Genomic DNA, 27,409 nt, shown 5'->3' on the forward strand with positions numbered 1-27,409 from the left:
CTGGCAACAGCTTTTTTGGGCGCCATGAAGGGCCGTGGTATCGACAACCCAGCGTTCGACACACCCTCCTCCGACTTTGGCCAGCAGTACCACGCGGGCCCCGTCGGGGCAGGCGCCGGCGGCGCGGCCCCCGCCGGGCCCGGCCCTTACCCCGAGGAGGGGCCCTGCGGGTGGGGTCCCTGCGCCCCCAGAGCTCTGCAGTTCTGCAACAATGCCAAGGGGTACTTGGCTGCTTATAGCCTGTTGGCCGTCTTCCAAGGTAACCTGTCCCTGCTGCCCAGGGCACATGCTGTTCCCCTTCCCGGGGCTGGGGGAGCCGGGCGGGAGCCTGGGCTGGGGAGGGCGGCGAAGGACTGGTCATGGGTGGTGGGTTCGTCTAGTGCTGTGGCTGAACAGTGACGGTAATGGTTTGACTAAGGGACGAAAGTATACCTTCTTCTGTGCCCAGGATGGGGACGTTCCACAGTATTCCTTGTACTTCATTCCGTTTGTCCTTTTCCTCTTTTCGCACGTACTTTATTGACCGCGAAGTCCAGGCTCTTTGCTTCACGCACTTGTCAGTGCTGCATCCCCACTGCCCACAGGAAAATAGCTCTTCATGTGCACACACAGGCAAAGGCTTAAAGTCTAGGGATTAAAACACCAATATAAAATTGTAGCACCCCACTACTGTCTTACCTGCTTGCTAATTGAATTGAATCCTGGCCTGGTTGTGTAGGACTTCAGGTAAATTTTAAAACAGCAAAAAATGTGATTTTTTTTTCTGTGAATCACAGTGCAGCCATCTTCTTAAAACTTAACTAATGATTTAAGTTGACCTTGGGAGTAACCTGAAGTTTAGCTTGGCCTAAATTCCTGTTTTTCAGCTTCAGAGATTCTTGTCCATAGTTTTGTTTTCCTGTAATGATTGGTTAGGGCCTTAGCAAGCCTTAGACTTAGAAAGTAGAAATGCTCACTGAGGGGAGGAGAAGAATTACTGTAAAAAAAATTAGAAAATGAGATTTGTGGAACTTGGATGCATGTCTGCCAAAGGGAACGACTGGGTCTATATTCATAACCTTTCAACTTTATTTGACTAGCTAGGAAAGAAAAGGGTATTTCCTGGACAATTTGCTTTGAAGCTCCTTGTTGTTACTCATAAAGGGATTTCTACAGAGGCATGGAGGGGAATATTTGGATATTTGATGTTAGAGGAGAGAGCAGCCTGTACCAAAGAAATGCATTATTTGGATGGCTCCATTCCATGGGGAACCACACTGAGGCAGCTGGAATGGTATGAGGAGAAGAGAATTGGAGACTCTGCTTAAAACCTAGATTACAACGCTCCTTGTAATGCTTGGAGATTCCTTGCATGAAGTAGTGCCTTAGTATGTGTTTCTGAGAACTTCTTCTGATTTAATCCCCTTCAGATTCTGATCTTGTCTTAGCATATAGGTTTAGTTTTAGAAAAGAAGTATTTAGAAAGTTTTGTGATAAGCCTGTTGTTTCTTGCTTGACTTTGGAAGGTCATGCTATGGCTGGTAGGGTCAGGAGATTATTCCTGTTGCAGTTGTCCTGCCAAACTTGTTTTCTCTATAAACACAAAGAGGTGGGGGGTGGGGTGTGTCTGTGGAAAAACTTTTTACATCATAGCTTTCAATAATAGCTGAGTAGTAAAATAGTAAAATACTTTCAGAATACACATATAAAATTTTTTGGGTGGCATAAGAATAGGGATGGGCAATTAAAAATGCCTTAATATGACACTGAAAAGATTGTTAAAACTAAATATAGTGTCTTGAATATTTTTGATGTGTCTCAATTTCTTAAAATCAGTCCTTCTGTTCTGATCTGATTGTTGAGCTGAATAACAAACTCAGCATACTTTAAAATCTTGGTTGTAGACTGGATAGGTTTCCAACTGTAAAAACAACTTGTATTATAAGAATCTCTGTCCCCTTAGGAGGTTATTTGTGTTGCTTGTGCCACTTGTCCAAATATTGCTTTGGTTATTTAATGCTATATGTACGCCAGGCACCTAATGAATGTAGTTCAGGTTTAAGGCCTTAAAGGATAGAAACTGAATAATTTTTGTTTTGGAAGCAGGTGTAGGCATGGCTATTACAGATCTTGTGACATTCCTGATGTGTTACCTGGATTTTCTGACAAGAATCTTTCCTTTGCTTGAAACATAAAGGAAACTGGGTGCTGAAGACTAGCTGCAATTCTTTTTGAGATGTGTAAAACTAGGTTCATCGATAAGAAATTCAGGCTTGTGTGTGAAACTTTGTGAAAATATTCAGGTCTTGCAGCTTCAGAGTTTAGATAAAAGCACACAAAACACACCTAGGATTTTGAAGTTATGTGACCTAACACTGTACTCTAGTTTGGGTCTACCCTCCAAATTACAGAAACCATCACTGAGGAAGATAAGATGTATCTATTAAACTTGCCTAATGTGCCTCTAGAAAAGATTATTTCCTAATGCATTGAAGATTAATGAAGTAATCCATAACACACTTTCGCTGAATGTAAGTTGTTGTCCTAGTCTTTCTAAATGAGAGAACATAGTGGATGATTATCTGTAGTGACCTGGTATGTTGTGAATCTAACTGAAAGCATGTATTTGTCAGCTTATTTTCTAGCTGCTCTCAAAAATAGATTGTTGTCATTAGCACCTGATATGCTGTATTGCAGCTTCTCAGAAGATTTGAGGTGGAACTTAACTCTAATTTCTTGCCATTTCTGTTTCAAGTACATGTGAAACTTGTATTTCCAGAGCACAAAACACTTGTTTGCCTAGAATTTTTTACATGACTAATACCTGCTTTCTCTATGGCACTTAGAGTTGCCAAAATGTATGATTGCATCTAGTAATACATTAACTGGATATGCTGCAGTTCATAGCTGTAGTAGAAAACAAGGCAGAGATTATCTCACTATTTTGAGTACAAGAAGGACTGTTTATTTCTCATGTTGTTAATGATTTTTAGTAAATAAAAAAACAGAACCACAGTTTAAGACTGTCCAGTCTAATATATCTAAAATCTTTTTATATCAGTAAGATTTTATAGGCTGATTAGACCTGGTACTTTTACCAAGGCATTTTTAATTGTTACTTTTATGTGTTGTTAAAGCCACCATTCTTATGACAACTGCAAAGCACGTTTTTTGTTGAATGGATGAAGAAAAAGAATACTCTTGTGTTTTGTGATAGCAAATAAAGTTGGTGTATAATTAATCTGGATTTTGTGTCAGTACACACTCTACCTAAATCCCTAACAGATGTGACAGGACAACAAGGTTTTGGTTGGTAATTTCTATACTACAGTTTTAAGTGTTGGGATGTCCTTACAGAATTTGGTTTTCTGATCAAACTACTATCAGTCAGATTCTGTATTTCTTGAAGAGACTTTAGTGATTAATCACTGGATGATGTAATTGGAGAAGTTATGCTGCCATTCATCACATCTGCATTTTTACAGATGAAGTCTAATTATCCAGTATAATTAAATGGAAGGCTTTATGGGATTTAGAATGTAAATTAAAGGTAGTAACTTAAAATACCTGTAAAAGACAATGCCTTCTAGCTCTGTAATCCACTTGCTGTGTAGCACACCTTCACTCAAGTGTTTTAAAGCCTTAGTAAGTGTTGAAGTTCTGGCAGGTGGGAAAAACTTGTTTGTTCATTCCTTCATGCTGGTATTGTTATTTGGTTAATGCTTCTTAAGAGGAAAATAAAGTTACTGAATGTATAACTAATGGCACTGGAAGGACACCTGTATAGTTGTGTCAATCCCAAATGAATTTAAGTGTGATGACTAAACTAACAGGTGAAATTGTCAGCCTTAATAAAGAGGCCATAGTAGGGTATTGGAAATAAGATTTTGCGAAGAGTTGTTTCCATATAGAAAGCTGACGTTTGGCTATTAGAAAATGGCTGGTTTATTTGGAGTAATTTTTTAAATAAATTAAAGTGCTCTAATGAGATGTTGAAACTTAGCTCAAGTAGTTGTACTTATGGATGGTGCAAAGCTTGTTGAAAACTAACTTAAACACATTTCTGTCACTAGTCTTATATTCTTTTCTTAGATAGACAGTAGAAAAGCATGTTTTAATTTTAAAGTAACTGAAGGGCCTGTGTCAGGGAAGATCCTCATCAGTCATCTGTAAGGTTACAGAACTCAAACATGTTTGTACTTCTGACTCTAAGACTTCACAACTATTTTTTCAGGTATCTCTTTTATTATAGGTACAATTTAATTAGACTATAATAAAGTTATCTGACAGTGTTATAGTAATAACTATTTATCTTCTAACTGAATCCTATTTTGGGATTGCTAAAACCAAACTTACCAAAGTTTAACTACCTATCTTTTTCACAGAAACACAATGTGAAGCAGTGTAGAAGATTTAAGTTAGTCTACAAACAGTGCTTGTGTAAAAATGGACAGAGAGTGTTTAAGCATGCACTGGCAATTGTGTGTAAAAGCTTAGTTCTACTTTTGGTTAATTTTTTTTGCAGTTCATCTGTGCTTTGGTAGGGCAGCTTGTGCAGTGATTTCTTTCCAGGTTGTTTTGTAACTTCAGGGAAGTTACAGATTCAAGGGGCAAACCTTCTTTGCTTAGTTGAAGTAAATCACCTCAGTTGCTCTGACACAGTTGCAAAGAATTATTGAATAGCTTTACACTTTTTTATATTATGGAGGATTCATGTTTATTCACCTTCTTTTATCTTCCCTTTGTGGTGGCAGGGAAGTTGGTTGTTTGCAGTAAATAGAAAACTATGTCCTGAACTTGCTTCAGCCATAGCATGTATTCTAATGCAAGTTATAACTTTGACTAAAATACCTTTAATTTTTAAAGTGTCTTGTGGCACCGTAAAGCATTCTGTTTGAAAGCTGTGCTTCAGACAAATACATAGGTCCTGTACAATTTGACTGGCTAATTTGGCACTGTATTACCTACTATGTACCTGTATCTTATAGCTAGTAAATACCTTATAAAGCAGCCTTGTATAAATATATATATAAATTTAGCTCTGCAACTCTATTGAGTTAAAGTATCTTTGACTAATTATCTCATTTTTTTATTTTTGTAGGTATTGTGGTAAATGGCCTAATTAACATTAGTATTTCAACAATTGAGAAGCGTTACGAGTTGAACAGTTCCCTCACTGGTTTAATCTCTGCAAGCTATGATATTGCTTTTTGTTTACTGTCACTGTTTGTATCTTACTTGGGAGAAAGAGGGCACAAACCACGATGGCTTGCTTTCTCAGCATTTATGTTAGGACTGGGCTCACTTGTATTTTCCTTACCACACTTCAGCAGTGGAAAATACCAGTATGGAAGTAAAATTGAAGGTAAGCTTACAGTTGTTTTGAAAGTTAAACTAAAAAATTTAAATCTTTGCATTAACTTGGTGCAACTCCTTATTTTCAACTCCTTACAACATAGTTAATCTCTCTCAATGTCCTAAAACAGGGTGCTATCTGTAACTGAAAATTGATTCTTTGAAATCTGGAAGTTCAAGCGCTGCCTCTCTGCACAGTGAACTTTATTTTTCCAGAAGGAATATGAGTGTCAATATCGGTTCTTGCTATTAAGCAACATTTGAATAAAATGCTTTTTTTTCTTGCCTTGATGAATGCAATTAAAATTCACTAAAGAAAAAAATGATGTGGCATCTCTTAGGAGATGGAATCAAGCTGGGTTAGCGAGGTAGGGGAAATGTTAAAGCTGTTAATCTTGCCATCTTACCTGAAGGTGACTAGTGCTTGCATTTCTTTGTGGTTTTGAACTATTAAAGGCATGTTGATTAATTCATTAACAAGTTTTTCTAAGTTCTTTTAAAAGACGTTGATTTTAACTTAAGGATTTACTTGAAATAGAGAGGGAACAAGCAGTACTGAACTGTACTGAACAAAGCAGTACTTAAAGTCATGGGTGTAGCTATCCCTCAGTTCTTGAACTTTGTTCACAAAACAAGACTTAGCACAGTGTGATTAATGCCAACTATTTGTATTTCAATTTAGTGGCACATCTATAATACAGAAATGTTCAGATATGTTTAAAGCAGGATGACTTAATCTTTTAGGATTGTCTTGTTATTGCAGTCTTTAATCAGAATTATGCCTTCAATGACTAAACATATTAGAGTGCTCACTAAAAAAAAAATCAATAGCTATGAAGAAACATGATGAAAGGTTGTTGATCCTCAAATTGATATCTTCAGTAGTAATCAGTAGTAATTTTGTCCCCTTCTATGAGCTGTCTACTTGTTAGTCTAAAAGGGTGGGCAAGCTATTTTTTCCTATCTAATTAATGAGGATCTGAAATGGAAGTTAACTGAAAAAGGTCAGAAAAAAACATCTTTACTGTTTTGGGGGCTATGAGCAGATAATTACTTGTTAGCTCTTGGGAGAAGGACAAAAGGGTCCTGGCTCTGTTACAGTCCCATTGCCCTGTAATTCTGGTTTCAGTATTCACCTTTCTACTGCACTTTGATGAAGGGGAAGCTGAATTTAATACATAATACATAAAAGTTTGATTTTTTTTTTTGGAACAAGATACTGACAGTGTGAGAGAGTACATTACCAGTTATTCCAACTGATTTTCCCCCTTTCAAACAATTTTAGTTGAAATTCCAAGGAGCATGTTACTGTTTTATCCAACATCCATCATTGAAGATGGCTGTATATATTGATAGCTTCCCCATGGAGTTTTGAAACCCAAAAGGAGTGGGGAGTTTTTGAATTGGCATGTGTTTCTTCACCATAGCACTGTCAGGTGACAGCTTGCCTGCTGTTTTGACTGTTGTAATGCAGGTGCCTGTGCTGTGCTGGTGGTGAACACATTCCAGATCTTAAGCTGACTTAAACAAAACACTATCAAAAATAAATGACTGAGAGTGCAGGGAATGTCAGCACTGGGGCAGTCAAAATAAATCTTCAGGTGCAGTGCAACAGCATCTCTTAACTGTCAAGTAAACCACAGCACAGGTTTATGTGTTGTCTGGTTTAACTAGTTCTGAGGTTGATGGAACATTTTAGCTATACAATTAGTTGCAGGATTTAATAGCACCACACCCCAAAAGTGTTCCTTTTAGTTATTTGTGCGAGTTGCTTATAGAGATCTTAATTCTTTTTTAAATTAAGCTTGTATTTTATGCTTGTATTAAAATCCACCACTGAATTTTTTCTGAACAGGCCTTATAAGGCCAATTTATCATAATACTACTTCCTAGAAATAGTCTAATCCATTTCATATTGAAAGATCTGCTAATCAATTGTCTGCCTATTATTGTTTGGGGTTGGGTTTTGTTTCTTTGGAATTGTGTTTTTTTGGAGGGAGGGGGTGGAGCGGCTGAGTCGGTTTTTTTTTTGTTGTTGGGGTTTTGTGTTTTTTTAAGACGCCGTAAAATGTGTTTTCTATTTTCCAGAAAGGTTTTAGACTCAAATTTGTAACCCAGGTACAACCAGCTGTTTGTTCTGGTAAATTTCCAGGTTGCGTGGGCTGCTGGTGCCTCAGCTGGCTGTGGTATGTGCAGTCAAGGGCTCCCCCTGCTGCCTTAACAGAATCAATGTAATTTGATTAATTAGCACGGAGGACTGTGAGAACCACAAATATTATAAGCAGTGTACCTTTAAACTTCAGTCTCGGATTTTATTTTAAAAATTAAACATGTTTCAGTATGTCTGTGGCAGCAAATGAGAATCCTAGTTTCTCACTTGACACAAGGAAAATAACTTCATTGTGAAGACAGTCAAACATTGGGACAGCGTACTCGGGATACTTCCTAAGTTGAAAGGAAGGAAAACTTTAAAGACTCTTCCTTTTGATGTGAGGTTTTCTTATCCCACATGTTGGCCTGTTTCTGTGCAATGGCACTGTATCGCCTATGTCTGCTAGAGGAAGTAATGATTTAGATAAGTTTTCTTTAAATACCTGGTGCATGGCTAGCACTTTCTTAAGCTTTGTTTTGTGAGACCATAGTGTGGATTGATCTTGGCTCTTCTATGTGTAAGTAAAAAGTGTTCTCAGATGTAAAAGGATCTAAGAAAAATAAAGGCTGTAATAATTTTGTAGTGAAATAGTGTGAATTAGTCTACTTATCTGATCTGGATGACATTTTCATATATTTGTTTAGTGGGGCTCATTACTACCAAATGAATGGGTTTATCCTCCTTCTTAGGGTTTTATACTCTTATGAGGAGAACCATGGAAATGTTTCTCCTACATCTTGTCTCTTGGTATTCTGCTACCAAGAGTGCAATGATAGCAAGAGAAAGGAGAAGACAACACGGTACTACCTGTTTTCAGTTCCTCTTTTCTCTTCCCTCCTTGTAGTGCCAAATATTACACCAGCAGACACAGCCTTACGCTGCTGTACCACTGCTTTCTTTTTGTGTGTGTGCATAAATGCAGAGGTTTTACGTTAACTTCTCCTTTTAGAGGCATAGCAGTGTGTGTTCTGAGAGAGAGTGGTGTAGGTTTTTAAGGTTTTCATAGGCGAACACTTTAAAAAGACTGAATGTAAAGGAAGGATTATCTTTGCTAATGACTTCACTTTCTGTCAGGCAGATTTCCTCAGGTTGTGCAGGCTGCTCTGTCACCTAAGAGTGGGAGTTGTTAGTTCTCCTCAGAACTGTTATAAGGTGCAGGCACACAGTGAAGTGTCTGTTACATGGGAGTACTCATAACCTTTGGAATGACCATTTGACAGGTGGTTGGTTGTTTGGTTTTTTTCATACAATAATTTCTGGTCAATAATACTTTCAGTAAGCCAAAGCATATTTATAGGGCCATTTGATTCCTGTTGCCAAAGCGTATTCATAAGGCTATTTCAATCCTGTTTCTTCATAGAGAGGAAAAAAACCCCAAGCCCTGCTAATAAATCTTTTGGGGGATATGATATCACAGAAGGCTTGGCACTGCAATATGGGATATATTTACAGGTGTGAAAATTAAAATAGGAGCCTGGCATAACAGCATTCATTGTAGTTTAGTTTAGCTTTTAGTACAGATTATTCTTCAAGTTGGACTGTGAGTTAGGTAACAGAGTTGTAAAGTCTTGCTGTCTCTGTTTTTCAGACACATGTCAAACTGCAGAAACCACCTTTGCTAATGCCACTTGCAGTGCCAGCACAAGCTCTCCACTTCGCAGCTATCTATACGTCTTCATCCTTGGACAGCTGCTGCTGGGAGTTGGAGGAACTCCTCTGTATACTTTGGGGACATCTTTTATTGATGAGAGTGTCCCAAAACATAAGTCTTCCCTTTACATAGGTAAATTTAAAACTGTTTATAGAACACTGTCTGCATAGATTATAGACTGCAATACATTTTAAGTATTTTTATGAATTCGTCTAATTTAAAAATTTTGTGATTATTACTTATGTGCATGAAGTATTTCTACATCAGTCACAATGCAATTTAGATACTAATCTAAAGTACCAAGTCTTATCAATTTTCATTTTGTAGAGCATGGTAAAGCTTCTTTGAGCACCCTTTTGTTACCTTTTCATGTCAGTAACTGAAAATTGTTAAATGGTTCATGTAGCTTGTCTGTAAATGACAGAATAAGTTGTTGCAAAAAACTTGCACAGTATTTTTCAACACCTGTGACTAAAAAGTATCAGTCAGGTCAGTAGCTAGATCATATTATATCCTTTAATAATTTAATTTACTTACCTTCTCATAGTAGGCTGTCCACTCAGTGCATATCCACTCAGTGCATAAACACTGGTGTGTCTCATCTGATCAATCCCGTTCTCTAACCACATACAAATTTGGCACTTGGCTGGAAGTACAGAGATTGCCTCACTGGGAGTGTTTAAAAGCTAAGGAGTAGTAATACTTAGCAAAGGTTTTTAATCTTTTTCAGTCACCATTCTCTAGGTTATATGCCATTTTATTGCCAAGTTCATTGCGGTCTAAGTGTGTTTTCTATGGGTATGAAGATATTTATTTCCCCTACCTCATATGTAAGCTGGTTCAAAACATATTATCTATACTTCTTACTTGCAGGAGGAAGTCAAAACATCTCAGGTTCCAGGGTTGTATTCAGACTAGAACAATATTTTAAGGGGCAAAATTGAAATAATTATCTGTTTGCATGCAAATTTTTCACAGTTTTCCCAGGCAAGCTACTTGATTTGATGCCAACAAACAGGATAGATGCCTATGACAACTCTGAGATGAAAAAGACAAGTTTTGTTTTTGCTGTTTCTTTATTTTGAGAGGGATGATATTGCATTTTTTCTTCCTCCCCTGAATCCAGTGAAATAAATAGAGCAGAATTAGGGTTGTCTGCATAAATGGGGAAACAAGAAGTGACATGAAAACTCAGGAGAATGGTGTCAGTGTTTATACTTTTAGAAAAAGATCAGTACAAAAAACTACTTCATGCACAGTCTTCAGGCAACTGAGTTGACTTCAGAAGAGCAGTGTATTCTGCCTAATATAACAAAACTGGAATGCAAGTGTGTGGGTAGGTAACTAAGCCTTGATTATTTTCCTTGCTTCATGCAATGTGTTAAGTATTTAAGTATATTGTGTTGCTTTACCTTTTACAAGAAGGCTTATGCAGTGCAGAAAAAATAACAAAGCCCAAAAAAAACCAACCCACAAAACAAAACCAAAATAATCCCAGAACCCACCCCTAAAATGGTCCATAAATAGCTGCCAGCACCTTTTGCTGTAAGCCTGCAACTTATAAGTTGGTATTTTCTTTATCCTCTATATTGGGTGCATGTTCATGAGGATTGGTACATCTACAACTAAAGCTAAACAATTCCAAATGTATTTAAATTGAGTGTGTGGGAGAAAATAGGCACTTTCTAAGCTCAGTTTGAAGTTCTATAGGATGAATATGAACTTAACTTAGAAAGTTCCTGTGACCATGTCACTGTTTCTGGAATGTAGGAAAACCTGGGACACATCTACTCAGTATTTAATTTTACTTACCTGACTGTCACATTCTGCATTGCTTTGTCCTCTTGCACCCCTGTCACCCTCCTGGCTCCCCCATCATTTCCTCTTACTAACTAGAGGAAAATTAAGTGCTTGTGATCCATGCACTTCAGAAACAAATGAGAAATCCAGATTATTCAACCTGGGGAAATGGTAGGAATGCATGTTTACTAATTAAAGATGGATCTAGTTGCTATTAATTGGAAGCCTTAATTTGCAGAGACAGTGTTCCTGCTGTCAGTGAGTGCTAAACTGCCTAACAGAAATGTGTCTGATAGGCCAGGAATGCTATTGTGACATCAAAAAAGTCTTACATTCTTTTGTAGGGTATGGTTACACCTGCAACTTTGCAGGTTAGTGATTTCTTTTTTAGGGGGAGGGGGTTAGGGTGTTTGTTTTTGTTGTTTGAGTTTTTTGCTTTAAAACTGCCAGGAGCTGTTAGGAGCCTTGGCTTTGTATTTTAAGGCAGATATTACTCCAGTCACACACTTTGATGTAACTATCTTCCTGTTTTAGAAAATCTAGAAAACAACTTAAGATTGAAAAATAGATATAAGAAAGCTCTTAAAGATTGTGGTTAATACAGTTAACAACCAATGTTCATAATTTCACTATTTTTTTCACTAGTTATTTTTTAAATGTAGGCACAAAATGGGGAAAAAAGCAATCTAATAATGCTTAAAGGTGCAATCAGCCTTTTGCTGAACCTGAAGCTTCTGAGAGCTGCGAATTTCTTTGTAGAGGGTTAATTATAGATTTTGTCTTCTAGGTGCTACAACTGTAGTGACAGTAAAAGAACAGGTTGACTTACAGAAACCCTTTGGTCTGAAGTTGACTTAAAAATGTTACTAAAAGAAGGCTTAAAAAAATAAAGAAGTTATCATGAACTTGATGTATTTTCTCTTCTAGGAGTTGGCTATGCCATGTCTCTGCTGGGTCCTGCTATTGGCTATGTCTTAGGAGGGCAGCTGCTTCAAGTTTATATTGATATCCAGATCCCAAAAAGGCAAGATACAACTTAGTTTATTGCTTCCTATTTTCTTTTTCTAATATTTTTTACTAAAATATTCAGCTTTTCTCCCTGTGAGGAGAAAATTTTTCAGAAAATACTGTGTTTTCAAAAGCTTCATTAACTTGAAACAAGTTGCACTTGAAAAGGTTTCATGCTAGTGAGTTACTTCCTAGAGTGAGTAGTGACTCCATTGTGTGTGGAAGTTTCTCTGTAGTGCAAATAGTTAGTTCTAGCATTTAAATATTAGCTATTCTAAACCTCAGTAGCAAAAAATGCTTTTCCTTTTGCTTAGTTGTATATTCGGGGTTAAACCTCCATCTACTGATGTCTTGTGGAACTGTTTCCTTGAGCTGGAGTATTAGGATTAGGATTCTTAACTCCTAGAGAAGAGCTTGCTAGAAAATCTTTGTGTTGAATAATAGTCCATTTTTTAAAGAAGTGTTATAAATTGTACTAATAGTTAAACCAGCAGCTTCATTTACACTTTTGTTTCCTGTGTTTTAGAGCCTTCAGATTGATGCAATGGCATTCTGAACTTCTGAATTGGTTTTGGTATAACTCATTGATTGAGGAATCTTTCTAAATCCAGCATTCCCAGTATCTTCATAATGCCTCAGAATCTTGAAATCAGGGCCATAGAATAGTCTTTAAATTGGAATGACATTAACTAATGAGTTGAAGGCTGCATTTGGTAGAATTCAGTATTTTTATAACTGCCCAGTGAAGGTGGTTTACACAAGCAAACAATAAATTTAATACATATAAAACTAAGGAAAATAGCAATATTAAAAGGCTTTATTTTAAAATGTATTAAAAGGATATATTCCAACTCACTAAAATGTGAAATTCAGAAAGGTAAACCTGCTTTTTCTGAATTACTTTTCCAGTACAAAGATGGATCAAGATGACCCACGTTGGCTTGGAGCATGGTGGATAGGATTTCTTGCATGCTTTTTTGCAGTTTGGCTTCTTATAATACCTTTTTCATGCTTTCCAAAGCACCTACCAGGTAAAGGTTTAGCAATGCTTGGCTACTTTGAAAGAGACATTTGTTCATATTTTTGGGTTGTAGAGTACTGAACCGAATGTTTCCTGTTTGATTTTGTTTCTCAGTTAACTGTCTTTGACTAAAATCTGAGGACAAGTTTGTTTGTTTGTTTGTTTGTTTTGTTTCCCCCTCCAATATGCAGCCTTTAAAACAAGGTGAATCAGCTAGAGGGAGGATCTCGTGTATGGTGGTCTTGTCCATGGCCAGGGGGTTGGGAATAGATGATCTTCAAGGTCCCCTTTCAAATCAGCCCATGATTCTGTGATTCTCTGTAATGATGGACTAGACTGGAAACAAATACCTAAGTGTGGAGACTGGTGATCAAAGTTTGAAAGGTGCTTGTAGCTAAGCACCCAAGACTGTATTTAAAGCTTCTGTGTTACCCAGCAAGAACAGTGTAGAAATTCCATGAGCATCCAAAGGGACTTACTATGGTAATATTGAAGGAGAAAAATGATAGAGGAAAAGAAAAAGAAAAAATAAAGTAGGAAATGGAGAATGTGAGGATGATTTAGAAAAAAAAAGGGGCTTCAGCATACTCTGAAGTTTTTAGGATGTCCCTGATAATATCTTCTTGCAGCCAAGACCTTCCAACGTCCAATGAAAGTATAATGCTTTCAACAAACATCTTTGTTCAACAATACAGTATTGATCTCTTTAAAAATCTGTGCCAATAAAACAGGCAAGAAGACCTGTAATATCTGAAAGCACTTTCCCAACTAAAGGAAACAAAAGTTTTTGTGGTTCACATTGTCTAAGAGTGCAGGTATTCAGTGTTTTCATTGTTGATAAATATGACCATTTGTAGGAACTGCAAAAATTCAGGCTGAAAAAATCCCTGAAACTCATGATGATGGAGGTCAAGTACTGGTTCAGATCAACGATATTGGACAAAGTTTAAAAGACTTTCCTGTGGCTCTCCTGGTAAGTAAAATTTCAAATTTGCTAAAACTGAATATATTCGGAGAAATGGAATTATTTTCCAGATGTTAGAGGCCTATAGAAATGGCTTATGTGAAAGGGAAAACTTCAGTGTTACTGATAACTTAATGCACATTCATTTTGTTGATGCCTGAGATTGTTAGAAAGGCATATTACTGAAGTTCCATTTCAGAGGATCTCCTTTTAAAATATAATGACTTTAGTTGGTACCAAAATCAAATAATTTCCAGAGTGTTATGATAATTTCTCCCCATAGATACTCTTGAGGAATCCAGTGCTCATGAGTCTAATAGTAGCCAGCTCCTCAGAAGCTTTAGTTGCCACTGGATTTGCCACATTTCTACCTAAGTTTATAGAAAATCAGTTTGGAAAGTCGTCAAGTTTTTCAGCAACTCTTGGAGGTAATATGGCTTTTTAATTTTAAATCTTACATATATATTGTGTTGAACACTTCATTAACATTAGAGGTGGAAGATTATATGGGTATCTTTTTTGTTTGAGATGTTTGTGAATGTACTTAGGTGGAATGCAGTAATCAGAGCAGTATTTTTGTTATTCTTGCCTGCCCTTAAATACTCTAGTACTACTTAAGTACTCTACATATTCAGAGTAGACCGAGGATTTTGAATGCTGATGAAACTTTTAGTTTATCTAGTAGTTTATTCCTTTTAGTAAACTTTTAGTTTACTAGTAGTTTATTCCTTTCTTATTCTTGGTGAAAAACATTTAATTTTCCTTTATTTGAAATTGCCTGAAGGAGCAGTAGTATCTTAGTCCCTACTAAAACAATCAAGATGAAGGGCAACTAGGGAAAAAAAGCAGTGCTTATCACAAATTAGAAGTTGATTTTGCCTTTCTCTTCTTTAATTCCACACTGACATTACAATGAGTTTGGAATAAAATGACTGATCAGGATATGTAGTAAGTCTGTGATATAACTGGCTCTGCTGTATTTGGGTTACTGTCACTTGTTTTTATCTGATATGGAGAAGTAATATGTAGAACAGGAGAGAGCTTCTATGAAAAACTGAGTATTGGAGGAACAGAAAACATCAGATGGAAGAGCTGTGCTCAGTAGATTCATGTTATTGACATAATTAATTCTGAAGAATAGCAACCAGATCAAGTCAGAAATGTCCATAATGCAAACAGATGCTTGCAATATGCAGATTTAATATTCATAGAAAGTGTCTCGCTAAGCTGTAGAGTGCTGCACTATAACTATGGTAGTTGAGCTGCTCTTTTTCCAACAGAAATGTGTTTGGGAAAGACCTCCTAAATTACTTCTCTGGGCAATATTAGATAGTATCATTGCATCAAAACAAATAATCTGTAATTTTACATAAAAACACATTGGAATATATGCCCAGTTATTAACCAAAGACTAGGAGTGAAGTGAAAAGCTGAGTGTTGCATTTTTTGTCCATAGACCTTGACTGAATGTCTTTGAGTTGAAAATATTGAGAGTGCCTATTATATGTACAGCTTTAAAGAAATTTCTGCAGTAACATTGAAAGCTGGCTGTACCTGAACTGAACTAATTAGTCTAAGCATTACCAATGATTGTGGAAACTATTTAAACTGTCATTGACTGTGGTTTGTGGAATTCCCAGGTCTGTGGCCTGGGCAGTTTTGTCACTGTACCTGAACTATTTGTAAAGTTAGCTGTCTCAGGTTGGTGTAAGTTATACTGAGTTCTGTGTTGTATTATAGATTAGCCATATAAAAATGCTCAGTCATTTATCTGGAATGCAAAGAGGATAAATCATGGTGGACTATATAGACTATGACAGCAAATCTGACCCACTGATCTAGACTTCTTTAAATCTTTCAGTAGATGTCTTCTTGCATCTTGTGTTTCTTGTATAACAGAGTTTATGTTCTTTTATTAATGAGTTCATAACAGATGTATAAGAAAGAACATGGACATGTCAAAAAACCACTGAAAGAATGAAACAGGATTTTCTGTTTTCATGGAGACACCTACTGGTGTTCAGAGATTCCCACCCCATAGTGCTCCTAAGTCATCTAGTTTGGCTGTATTGAAGTTGGGTTTTGGACAACTATAAATTATACTTTCCAGTTAAAGCTCTGGAAAGGCTAAAGGTGATGTAACAGTACAATAAATTGCTCATGTAGTTAGATTCTGGTAGTATGGTTTGAAAGCAATATCACATGGACTGCTTTTTGCAGGTAACTGTTTTGATGTTTGTTTTTCTTAGCATAAAATTGCGTCACAGTTAAGTCTTGCACTTTTATGTAACTGCTCCTTGTCTTGTTTTCCTCTAGGACTTGTACTAATTCCAGGAGCAGCACTAGGCCAAGTCATAAGTGGTGTCTTGGTTTCCAGGCGCAAAATGGATTTGAAAAGCATAATCAAGTTCATGATAGTCACCTGTACAGTGGCCTTAATATTAAACACAGTGTTCTTATTTGCTAAATGTGGGAATGAGCCTTTTGCAGGTGTCTCTGAAACATATAATGGGTAAATATATTTTAATGCGCTCTTGGCTTTCATATTAATATTTATTCAATTGCCATAGTTTCAAATAGTACACACCAGCAGTATTTAAAAGCAGAAGGAGGGCAACTAGCTATTCCAGAAGTCTGCTCTCAAGTGGTCAGTTATCCCATTATAAATTAACAGAGGCAACAGCAGCTGTTTGAAGGTCTGTCAAAGAGCTAGATGGGGCTGTGCAAGATAATTCAAGTAGTCTGGTACTTAGGAACTGATAGATGCCATCTAAAAAAATCATAGGTGTCAGTTGTATGCTGTGTAAGTTGACAAATAACTTACCAATACCTTTTTACTGTTTTCCCAAATCCCCCATTTTATGCAAAGGCTAGATACTGCTATCTTGTATAAAAGCATAATCTGATGGTTCTTCTCCAGTGCATAGAGACACTTGAAGCTAAATGAGATGGGGAAGAGGAGTGGTGCAATTTGCTGACACATTAGCATGATATGTACCATGAAAACAGAGGAAATGGGTTGGGGAGGAAATTGGTTTTGTAGCCTCAAATCCCCATGCAAGTTGGTGGAAAGTAGAAATTTACTGGTATGCAGAAGTATGCAAAATGAATCAACAAAGTTCCATACACTGGTGACTGAAAGAAAATAAAAAACCTTGAAGCCCAAAAAGGCCCAAGTTATGACGCATTCTGATTTCATCTTTACAACTTGTTACATAAATTGACAGCATATTTAAAGGCCAGTGTTGAAATTGGATGACTAAAATATGGCTTTGCGACAGATGACTTAGACAGCTCAGAACTGTGAATCATAATTCAGGTTTTGGCTACAGAAAGGTTATAGTTACATATTTGGTGAAAGAATCTGTAGTCATCAATAAAATGCTTAAGATACAGTATAGAAAATGGTATATGAAATTACCTCTATTTTTGTATCAGGTCCTATGGTAACAGGCAGCAGACAAAAGTTACAGCTGAACTGATTTTCATCCTAAGTTAAATACCACTAGCTTGTATTTTACAGTTTTGTGTAACTTTATCAGTTATGTAGCTTAACTATTGCTAAAGGCTACTTAGCTACAGCAAGTTAACCAAGTTGGAAGTTAACCAGTCCTGAAATATATCTCTTCCCTTGGTATCCATTATAAGAAATGGCTCATTTCTACCTTATGCAGTGTTACCGGTTGGCTTATACTTTACTGGATGTGTGCATCAGAATAGTTAGTGGTATTAATACAGTGCCAGTTCTTCAACTGTTTTCCATACAGAAATAAAATATGTTTTAAAAGCAGTAGCTGTTTTAAAGCAGAAATTTTAAAAAATAATAAATGTGTAAACTTGTGCAAGAGCAGCCAAGTTCTTTGCCTTCATGCTACTGAACAAATGCTTCTGAATGAATAAGTTGTGAGACTACTCTGAGGGTTGACTTAAATTTGATGTAGATTTTTGTCGAGAATTTAAAGAAATCCTTCATGGCAAGCATTATCTTCTTATTGAAAAACAGCTCAGAAAGGTGAGAGAAGCTTTTGCAGGTTTCGTCTCAGAATTATGAGTACAGGATCACTTGTTTGTGTTAATGAAAACAGCATCTTACTTTTAGTAACACTATTTATTACTAAATAGACTATCAGCAGAACTAACATAATTTTGTCCAACAGGCACTTCAGAGAATTGCTTTTGCCAAATTCTATTGCCCAGTGCTTCCCTTAAAACTTGAAAGAACAGAAATGCAGTGACTATTTCTGTACTTTATTTCCACGTGTCTCTGGGTCTCTTGATTAAAAACTCCTATAGAGTTTTTTAATGAGCAATTGATGGTCTCATCAGCTAGATTTTTTAGAAAAGCCAGGAGTATCTTTTTTGTTTTATTTTTCTCTGACTGGGTATAACTAAGTGTTCATTCCCTCTTTGGAGGTCAGGGAAAGAGACACTGCACATGTAAACAGGACAAATGCCACCAAATTGATTAAATATTTCTAGGCTTTGCATGCCTCTCAGGCTAGGAAGGCACTGAATGTACAAATCTGATTAGTGAATTTGCTTATGGTGCAATGTAGTTCATTCTTTGTACTTAGAAGAATTGAAGTTAGTTTGCTAAGGCTTAAAGCACAAATTAATTTAGTGGAGTTCTTCTGAATTACAACAAAATGGATTTTATATGTAGTTATGATGTCCTTTATATTCCATTTGAAGTCTGACTGTATGTAAGTTAATTCCTACATAAACTAATTCTTCTATTACTATTTTTTTGTAATCTCAAATTCTCACAAATAAACATACCTTTAGATAATTAATGTGGAACTTTATTTTACAGTACAATATTTAAACTCCAGTGGCAGTGTCAGAACTTGGTTTTAGCTGACTGAACTTTTAAGCTGTGAAAATTCTTTACTTATTAATGAACTACAATTTGAAAATCAAAGGATGTTTTTATTCTCTCTGGTTATGCCTTAGGACAGTCCTCACACAAACCAATGTGATCTTTCATGCTAATAGTACAGTGGGACTACTTCAAATAAAACCGTATGATTACCTGTATTGGAAGTAAATTGAAAGTAAATATAGTGTGCAAGAGTTAAAGTAAACTCTGTTTTTAGTTATTCCTTAATCAGCCAGAGGAAATCTTTAAGGTCCTTCATAGTGTCATTGCACTCTGCATTTAACGTGTACAGTTGTCTTTGTGCTCATACAATTTAGATGTCTCCATGGCAGTGTTAGAAATAGTAAAAATAAGGTGGCTTTGCAACTGGACTCAAATCAAAAAAGGGGAAGAATGTTGGAGTATTATGAGTAGAATAAACAACTCCAAATACTGGTTTTAATCTTGTATTTTTTTCTTGAAATTATAAATGGAAGAAATTCAAATACCTAAGTGGGAGGGGGAGGATGATATAAGAGTTGGGCCGAGATGCAGTATTTTGTAATCTCTTTTTTTAAGTGGAAATGGGAGGAATAATCTTTGGGTAGAATAACAGCATAAAAAACCCTAGGTGTATAATAAATGGAAAATCCAGAGCTCTAACTACTATGCTTATTTTTAAACAACTAAGTGCATAAGTAACATGAATAGAGTATTTTAAAATTTATTATGCTATAAATATTGCTTTACTTGTTTACATATCTTCTGTTTTCCAATTGCTTTTTAAAAAGCCTATTAACTTCTGCTTTTCAGAACAGGCACTCTGTATAACTTAACAGCACCATGCAATGCAAACTGCCGGTGTTTGCGCTCCGTGTACTACCCAGTTTGTGGCAGTGATGAAGTCCAGTACTTTTCTCCCTGTTTTGCGGGTTGTGCCTCATATCTTTTAAACAACATGAAAAAGGTACTTTATGCAATGAAGATAGCTGATATGGTTTGTTCTGGTTTCCTGTCAAATGCACTGTATTTCAAGATGTCCTTCCTACAATACCAAATATAGGTTGTATTTAACAAAATCCAGCAATTACAATACACAGTTCATTTACGGTACCAGTGTGACTCCCACTGCTGATCTCTTAACATGTTCACTGCACAGTGCTGGGCCTCCCCAGTTATTGGGAAGGTATTCATGGGTTGAAGCCAGGTCAAGCCCATTACTCTCTGAAATGTTGCTGGTAGTTGTCTAGCTTTTTATACTGTGTGTTGGAGTGAGCTACACTCCCTTCCCTTCACCACCCTCCATGTTCATGCTGGTCTGGCTAACTTAGGAAAATGTTTCCACTCTCTTATTGAACTCAGAGAAAAGCATTTACATCTCTTTTGATTCACTGAAGTAGCACAGCTGTTTGTTTTCTATATAGCTTTCTTTGCAACATTTCTGGTCATTCACAGCCTGCGTTGTTCTGTGAGTTTTCTGGGCACAACAGTCTTTCCCACCTCTGGGCCTTCTTTTGTTGTAAGGGTTTACTGGTTAGCCACAGTGTTTCTCATTTGTGTGATGCCATTCTCCAAGTGTACATCTACCAGACTTCCTAATGCTGAAAATAAGTTAAATCTAAATGTACTTTAAATAGGATTGACAATTGGAAAAGTCAGCAATTGTCTTGAGGTTCTGAAGAATAGAGGTTCTTATCTAGATCGTTAAGCAAAATGCAGTGTTTATTGTATACATATACATGGCAACCTGCTTCCGTGAGTTTTGAAAACTTGAATCTCAGTAGCCCCTGATGCAGGAATGGTAAGCTGTGAAAGTGCCTAGGTTATTATCAAGCCTTCCTGGAACTGAGGGGCTTTCTGTGCTTATCTCTTCTAGTACAATAGACTCTTGAGAAGGGATGTGGGAGCAGTATAGAGAGATCCAAAAAGCAAGCTGACCCAGGAAAGGCCTTTATACTTTTATATTGGAAAATGAGAGAAGGTATTATCCATAAGAAAATGTAGGAGAGTAACTACTTCTTGCAGTCAAAATTTCCCACTTTGTTGACATGTTATATTTTTCTTTGAAAACAAACTCTCTGGGTTTAGATAAAGAGCATGTTCCATTTGTTCACCTGCATATAGAAGTGGTACTATATTACTTCTGTTCTTTCTTGCTAAAGTCTAGTGTAAAGAAGTGTAGTGCTTACCTTTCTGCATATGGTTTGCCTCTAACCTCTGCAACTTTTTTATGAGTGTAGCTAAAAGCTTACAAAGCATACAAAATGGAGGCTGTCACTGTCTTTTTAGGTCAAAAATCCAAAAATACCTTTTGCTCAGGTGAAGTGGATCAGTCAAATTCTGGTGAGCCAGTTTTAAAAATTAATCTTATTTTCATGTGCTCATCAGGAAATTAACTGTTTCCCATATAGTAAAGTCAATGTTTATTCTTGTCTTCTGTGATGCAAATGTAATGAAAATTTACCAAAAGGTGTCATTTTGTGACATTCTGGGAGCTAAATTTTGTCTTATAAATTATTCGTAGACATACCACAACTGTTCCTGTATTGGGAAATCAAAAAGAAGAAATGGTTCAGAAGACTTTCTCTATGAAGCTGTTCCTGGGAAATGCCCAACAAAATGCAAACTTTTACCTTTATTCCTGGTCTTCTTCTTTTTTACTGTTGTTTTTACATTTATGGCTACTACTCCAACAACCGTGGCCATTCTCAGGTACATTTTTTGGTCTGCAAGAAAGGTGACATTGTTTTGAAAACTACTGTCAGTGAAATACTTAATTCTTTTGCTTTGCAATGCAGTATTTTAACAAGGTTATGTAGTAAGCAAGCAGTACTTTAAACAGAGCATAGTCATACCACTGTTCACTTTTGTTTGTAGACGAGTTTTGAAATTATTTTTAAAAAATCTCTGTAGCGTGAAGCAAAGTCCATTTTATGAATTTTGAGCACTCTTGACTGTTTTAGTTGAAGCAAAAAGGAATAAATGTGCTTTGTGCTTTGATCAAGAAAATATTTGTCTAGCCTATTGATAGTGTGGGCATTTCAAATTGTGTCAGCAAAAGGACAAAATAACAATTAGTCTTCTATTTTCTACCTTAGATTCCTGTCTCAATTCAGAGTTCTAGCTTGAAAACTTGTAGTCTGTCAAGAACTGTAGACTATTTCCCATGATACTGATTTTGTATGTATGGTGGTCACTAATATAAAATGTGATAGTGAGTTAACCAGTGGTTTTGCCGTCTTCCAAATTGCTGAAGCTTACATGCATGAAATACAGTTTTTGTTTGTTTTTATTTTTAAAATGTGCTTCTCATTCTGAATTCAGAGCCCTTTTGTGTTTATTGAAGTCAAACTACAAGTTTGACTTGTAGTTCTAATACTTCCAGTGAAAAGATAACCATGATGCAATAGCATGTTGCTTTGTGAGGATGTGGCTAGATGCCCTTTGGCGAGAGGCTGAGGAAATCAGTAACATCCTACCAACAGTGCTTTGTAATAGCCTCGTGTCCAGGTTTGGTGTAAATCTGGAATTAACAGCTTGTCATTAGTGTGGAGGCAGAATAGCATAAAGTTCTGCATTATCTTCAAATTTGAGCTGACATAGTTTTATTTCAGTAATTCTAAGCAGTAACATTTGGATATTTGAATCCTTATATAATTCAGCTGAAATAGTGGAACAGTTTTTTATGAAAAAAAGGACTGTAAGTAGATTAATTTTCTAAGACTAATTTAAATAGCTAAAATGTCAGTAAATTTTACAGTATATTCCAATGTCTTTTCTGTAAGCCTTTTTTGTGCAATTTCAAACATAAATTCATATATTCATGACAGTGTTCTACTGCTAGAAAAAATCTACTGCATGATGTGGAACTCATTCTCCTTCTCTTAATTGCCTTTATGGATAATAGAATCCAACACTTACTTCTTTTTGTATAGTAGCTCTGGATTGCATCCTAACACTGTTTTAATTTCCTTGGTTATTCTATGGAAAAAATGTTTATATCAGGACGCTGATAGCAATCTTCCTTTTTATTTATACTATTTTGTTAAACTAGTTAAATCTAAAATTTCTTGATGGGCTACTGGTGTTTTTTCAGTCTTTTATCTAAACACCATTTTAAATAGTTGGGTTACTTGTTCTGCACACTGGATTTATAAACCCTTCAGCATTTAACAGGTTAAAAGAGTACATAGAGAAAGCATATTCATACAGCAGAGAAGTAGAAATTGTTTACTCTGTCTTAAACTGCAAATCTTGTTTTACAGATGTGTGCCAGATAAACAGCGTTCATTTGCTCTTGGAGTACAGTTACTGTTTCTGCGAATACTGGGTATGACTTTCTTGTTGAAACATAATGCCTTTGAGTAATCTACTTATTTGACATTTTTTTCTCAACTTTAATATAATGCCTTAAAAAACTTTCAGGGGTGCTTGAAGCAGTCTGTCATTGGCTTATGGAATACACTTTTAAGGTTACATCTGGATTCAAACTCATTGTTAATAGGGCGTTCATGCTCTCTTGAGCCTTTCTCACTCTTACAAGCACAAGCCAAATAGAGGTAACTGCCATTCTTTCAGTAAAACACACCTGGTGCTATTTTCCCCAGAAGAAGGCCTATTCTGAAAACTGAGATAAGAAGAACTGATGTAATAGAAAACAGTTTCATGTAACATCTGAAATCCAGAAGTTTAAAAGAAAAATGAATATGTGGAGCCTTTCCTCTTCTTCTTCCTTTAAAATGTCTTTTACTAACTTCAGCATTTCTTAAGATAGATAATTGTACATAATTATTTACAGAGTATAATGTGGGAAGTATAATACTTTAATTCCATATCTAAGCATCTCCAGCATTTCAGTAGGACAGATGAATCTTTTTAAGTAAAACAAGGTTAAGCATATGTATTTTCTGGTCCACAAGCATTTGAATTTTCTCAGGCATAATGGAAATTCTTGTTTTAGTAGTAGACAGTTTAAGAATGGTATATTTAATTCAAGACTGGGACAAGACACAGTTGCTGATTGGACTTTCATGCCAATATTTAGTACTGTAGCCATTCCCTCTCCTTTCAGATTACATATCTAACACTCGCAGTAATGATTTCCTCCTTGCTGTATTCAAACTGTGATTAATATAAGTTATTCTGCTGATAAAGTGTAATAAAACAAACATCCCCACAGGTAGAAATAAGCTGGAAGTCTGTGATCAGTGTTGTATAAGGGTCCCTCTGATTCACTTAACTCAGAGTTCAGATATTTATGCTAGATCTTGAACTCCTGACTTCACTGTGGAGTGATAGAACTTTTTGCACTGCTTGTACTATGGCTGAAGAAGACAGTAACAGCGTTACTTACCCATATTTTTGCTGTAGGCTTTAAGAATTGCACAGGGGTTTTAGGCTGAAGATCTAGTGAGGGACATAGCTACTTGGTTAGCTCTAGGAGAGTTTAGGCCTTGGGTAGTTGGGTAGACATGCAGTGATGTACCTGGTGTGTTTATTCTAAAATTGGCTGTACTTGGATGCAATACACTTGTGCATTATAACACACAAAAATCACATGGAGTTAATAAAATCTGTACAAGAATAATTTTAAACAGTGCTTTTTTTGGTGAAATTTTTACTGGAAGCTTTGCTACATATGAGGAATAGGGAGAAATGTGTAACTGAACATTTAACATAATTATATTTTAGTTCTCATAATTTGGAACAGGGTGGTGTGTATGGTCAGAAGAAAGGAACTTTTTTCCTTTCAGTTACATTCCTGATTTCTTAATTAGTTTTTTCACCATTGATTTTAATTATTTTTTTCCAGTGAATACAGAGGAAGTTAAGAATCTCAAGTCTTTGAATAAATTTCTTGCTTAACAAAGTGAGAGCTGTATAATGAATTAACTCTCTGCATCCTACCTGTTAACTGAGAGCATTGCTAGGTGCAGACTTACTGTGTAATATGAAGCCTATGACTTTGATTAAAATTGTTACATTTAGTGTCTGGTTCTCCCATTTTATCTTCCCCACCAGCTTAGCATTTCACTGTATTCATGAAAACTAGTATGTCAAGTAACTCAAACATTCTAATGTGTTGCTGTGTTTTTTAGGTTCTATTCCTGGACCAATTTTGTTTGGTGCTGCTATAGACAACAGTTGTACTCTGTGGGATATTGATGAATGTGAAACTAAAGGAGCTTGCTGGGTATATGACAATGAAAGAATGGCTTATTTGCTCATGGGCATAAGTAAGTCTTTTATATTAAATACATATACTAGGTAATATATATACTGACCTTGTCCGCTAGATGGGGATTATTTTGATATAAAACCTTACACTTTTTATTTTTGGCAGAAGTGTTTTTTAACTTACTTTCATAAATGATCAGCAAAATATTGCGGAAGGAGAAACACCACAGTAAGTAAACCCTAAATATTACTTTAAAAACTCCTTTAAAAATTACACAAAATAGTTTTGGTCTTTGATCTTGCTTCATTGTCATACTTATTTACTAGATTTTTAAGGGACTGGCTCACACTTCAGTCTGTCTTCAGGGCAGTGAGCATGAACAGGGATGTGAAGATGATGAGAGGGATGGAGCACCTCTCCTATAAAGAAAAGGCTGAGAGAATTGGGTTGGTTCAGCCTGGGAAAGTGAAGTCTCCAAGCTGACCTTATTGAGGCTTTTCAGTATCTGAAGGGGAGCCTACAAGAAAGATAAATGGAGAAGGACTCTATACGAGAGAATAGTGATGGAACAAGGGGTAGTGGACTACTACCCTCTGAAACTCAGAGGGTAGGTTTTGGTTAGATATTAGGAAGAAACTGTTCACTGAGAGGGTGGCCAGGCATTGGAACAGGTTTCACAGACAAGTTATAGATGCCCTGTGCCTGGAAGTATTCAAGGTGTGGAGCCTTGAGCAATCTGATCTAGTGGAAGGTGTGCCTGCCCCCAGCACAAGAGTTGGACAGACTTTAGATTCCCTTCCAACTCAGATCATTCTGTGATTATCTGGGTTGCGTGTTGGCAGTTAAGGTCTGGGGAGCTTTCTTTCTCTTTTTGTATCTCAGTTCTTTTCTGTAACTTATATAAAGTTCTTGAAAATATGTCTGAACACTTGTCAGAAAAAATCCTGACTTGTTTAACAATTTGTTCCCTTCAAACGTGTGGTATATATGCCAGTGGGAGAGAGGGTGTAGGCTAAGCTTGCATGAGATTAAGTGCTGATGTCCTGTCTTCTAGCAACCGTGATATTTACAGTGTGTGAGCTGAAGTACTGATGTCTAATCCTGAAACTGAAAAACCAGCAGTCACAACTTGAGGATAAGGATCTCAAGGCATATTTGTGATCAAATACAATCCCTCTGGTTTTGCCCTTCTCCTTGGCCCTCCAAGTTGTGCAAACACCTTTCTATAGCCTTCTAAGACATCTGATCAGAGAATACTTAAGACATATTCTATTTGGGAAGCTTTAGTTTCTGGAAAAGAGAATATTGATATAACAAATTGCAGTACTGAAACAAAAAATAAGAAAGATTTGCACTTCAGGCTAGAATGGGGTGAAGAAACACAGGAGCAAAGCAAAAATTGGCAGGCAGGTGAGTGGTCTGAATTCAGCTGTATGACTGTCTTTATCTGCCCTTTGTCATTCATGTAGAGTACATTTAAATGAAGGCTGTGAATTTCAGTCTTACAGGGTGTATGTAACTCACCATATGAAGCTTTATAAATGAGTGAAACACTGCCTCTGCTGCAGAAAGTGAGTGTGATAAAAACTCTCCTGTTCTTTGCATTCAGGTACTGCTTGCAAAATCATCACAATCATCTTTGTGGTCATGGCAGTGTATTTCTACAAGCCTCCACCATTAACTAAAACCCTGCAACAAAAGACTTCAGAGAAGATATCTGCTGTACACACATAAATTATGAGCAAATCAGGGACTTTTGAAAGAAAACTGTAAAAATAAGCATTATTACAACACCTGTACCAAAGTTCTTGTACACCATTGCCTAAATATAAAATAACATATTCAACATTGAAGAACTTGAAATATTTTGAATCTGTGCTATTCTCTAATTCATTTAGTATTCCATTGTGGCTGTCCAAAGAAGTCACACTGAAATTTGCAGACTAATTTTAAAAGTCTAGTATGAAACTTAATTGAAGTAAGATGGAATACTCTGATCATAAAACAGGAAAAATAAAGTGAACTGAGCTGTGTTTATCCCTAAATGTTACTGTAGTGGGAGAAAACAATTGACTTGGTATATTGAAGGGAACTGTGTATGTTTAGAGAGGACTTAATGTGCACATAATTTGGGCTAGTGCCTTTGGGGATTTTTCTGTAGGAACACTTGGCAAAGTGTGAGTTTGGCTATGTTTTAGAAATATTTTTACATGTTATCTTAATGGCATAAGTTCATATTTTAATATTTGTAGGAGGATGTCAATAGTTATGATAGAATAGCTGGGTTGTCAAATCAAAGTATTTGTTAATTTATGTACTTGAGTTTGTCTGGATTATATACAGAAAGTTGCTGCCCAGCTGCTTTATTTAAGCAATCTAAAAATGCTTCTATAAAATTTTAAAATAAAACCTATTTTCTTACTGCATCTGTGTATGCTTTGTC

The 27,409-nt window shown here is 36.3% G+C and overlaps 1 protein-coding gene across 1 annotated transcript; it reads left to right on the forward strand.

Annotated features, from left to right (window-relative positions):
- The first annotated feature begins 24 nt into the window (after window positions 1-24).
- Window positions 25-27,381, forward strand: LOC132086659 (solute carrier organic anion transporter family member 4C1-like). Its single transcript, XM_059492505.1, has 13 exons — window positions 25-259; window positions 5,081-5,344; window positions 9,075-9,269; window positions 11,865-11,961; window positions 12,855-12,976; window positions 13,824-13,939; window positions 14,214-14,358; window positions 16,247-16,442; window positions 19,602-19,755; window positions 21,313-21,500; window positions 23,054-23,118; window positions 24,887-25,024; window positions 26,576-27,381. The coding sequence occupies exons 1-13, from the start codon at window positions 25-27 to the stop codon at window positions 26,698-26,700; spliced, it is 2,040 nt and encodes a 679-aa protein (XP_059348488.1). The 3' UTR covers window positions 26,701-27,381.
- Window positions 27,382-27,409: the final 28 nt, after the last annotated feature.

This window comes from Ammospiza nelsoni, chromosome Z (genome assembly GCF_027579445.1).
Source record: "Ammospiza nelsoni isolate bAmmNel1 chromosome Z, bAmmNel1.pri, whole genome shotgun sequence".
NCBI classification, from domain to species: domain Eukaryota; kingdom Metazoa; phylum Chordata; class Aves; order Passeriformes; family Passerellidae; genus Ammospiza; species Ammospiza nelsoni.

Bases quoted from the DNA above. Each gene is read 5' to 3' on its own strand.
- LOC132086659 (XM_059492505.1), top strand. From the start codon at position 25: ATGAAGGGCCGTGGTATCGACAACCCAGCGTTCGACACACCCTCCTCC. The intron at 12,977-13,823 runs GTAAAGGTTTAG...GACCATTTGTAG, and splicing joins CTTTCCAAAGCACCTACCAG to GAACTGCAAAAATTCAGGCT. The intron at 16,443-19,601 runs GTAAATATATTT...TCTGCTTTTCAG, and splicing joins GTCTCTGAAACATATAATGG to AACAGGCACTCTGTATAACT.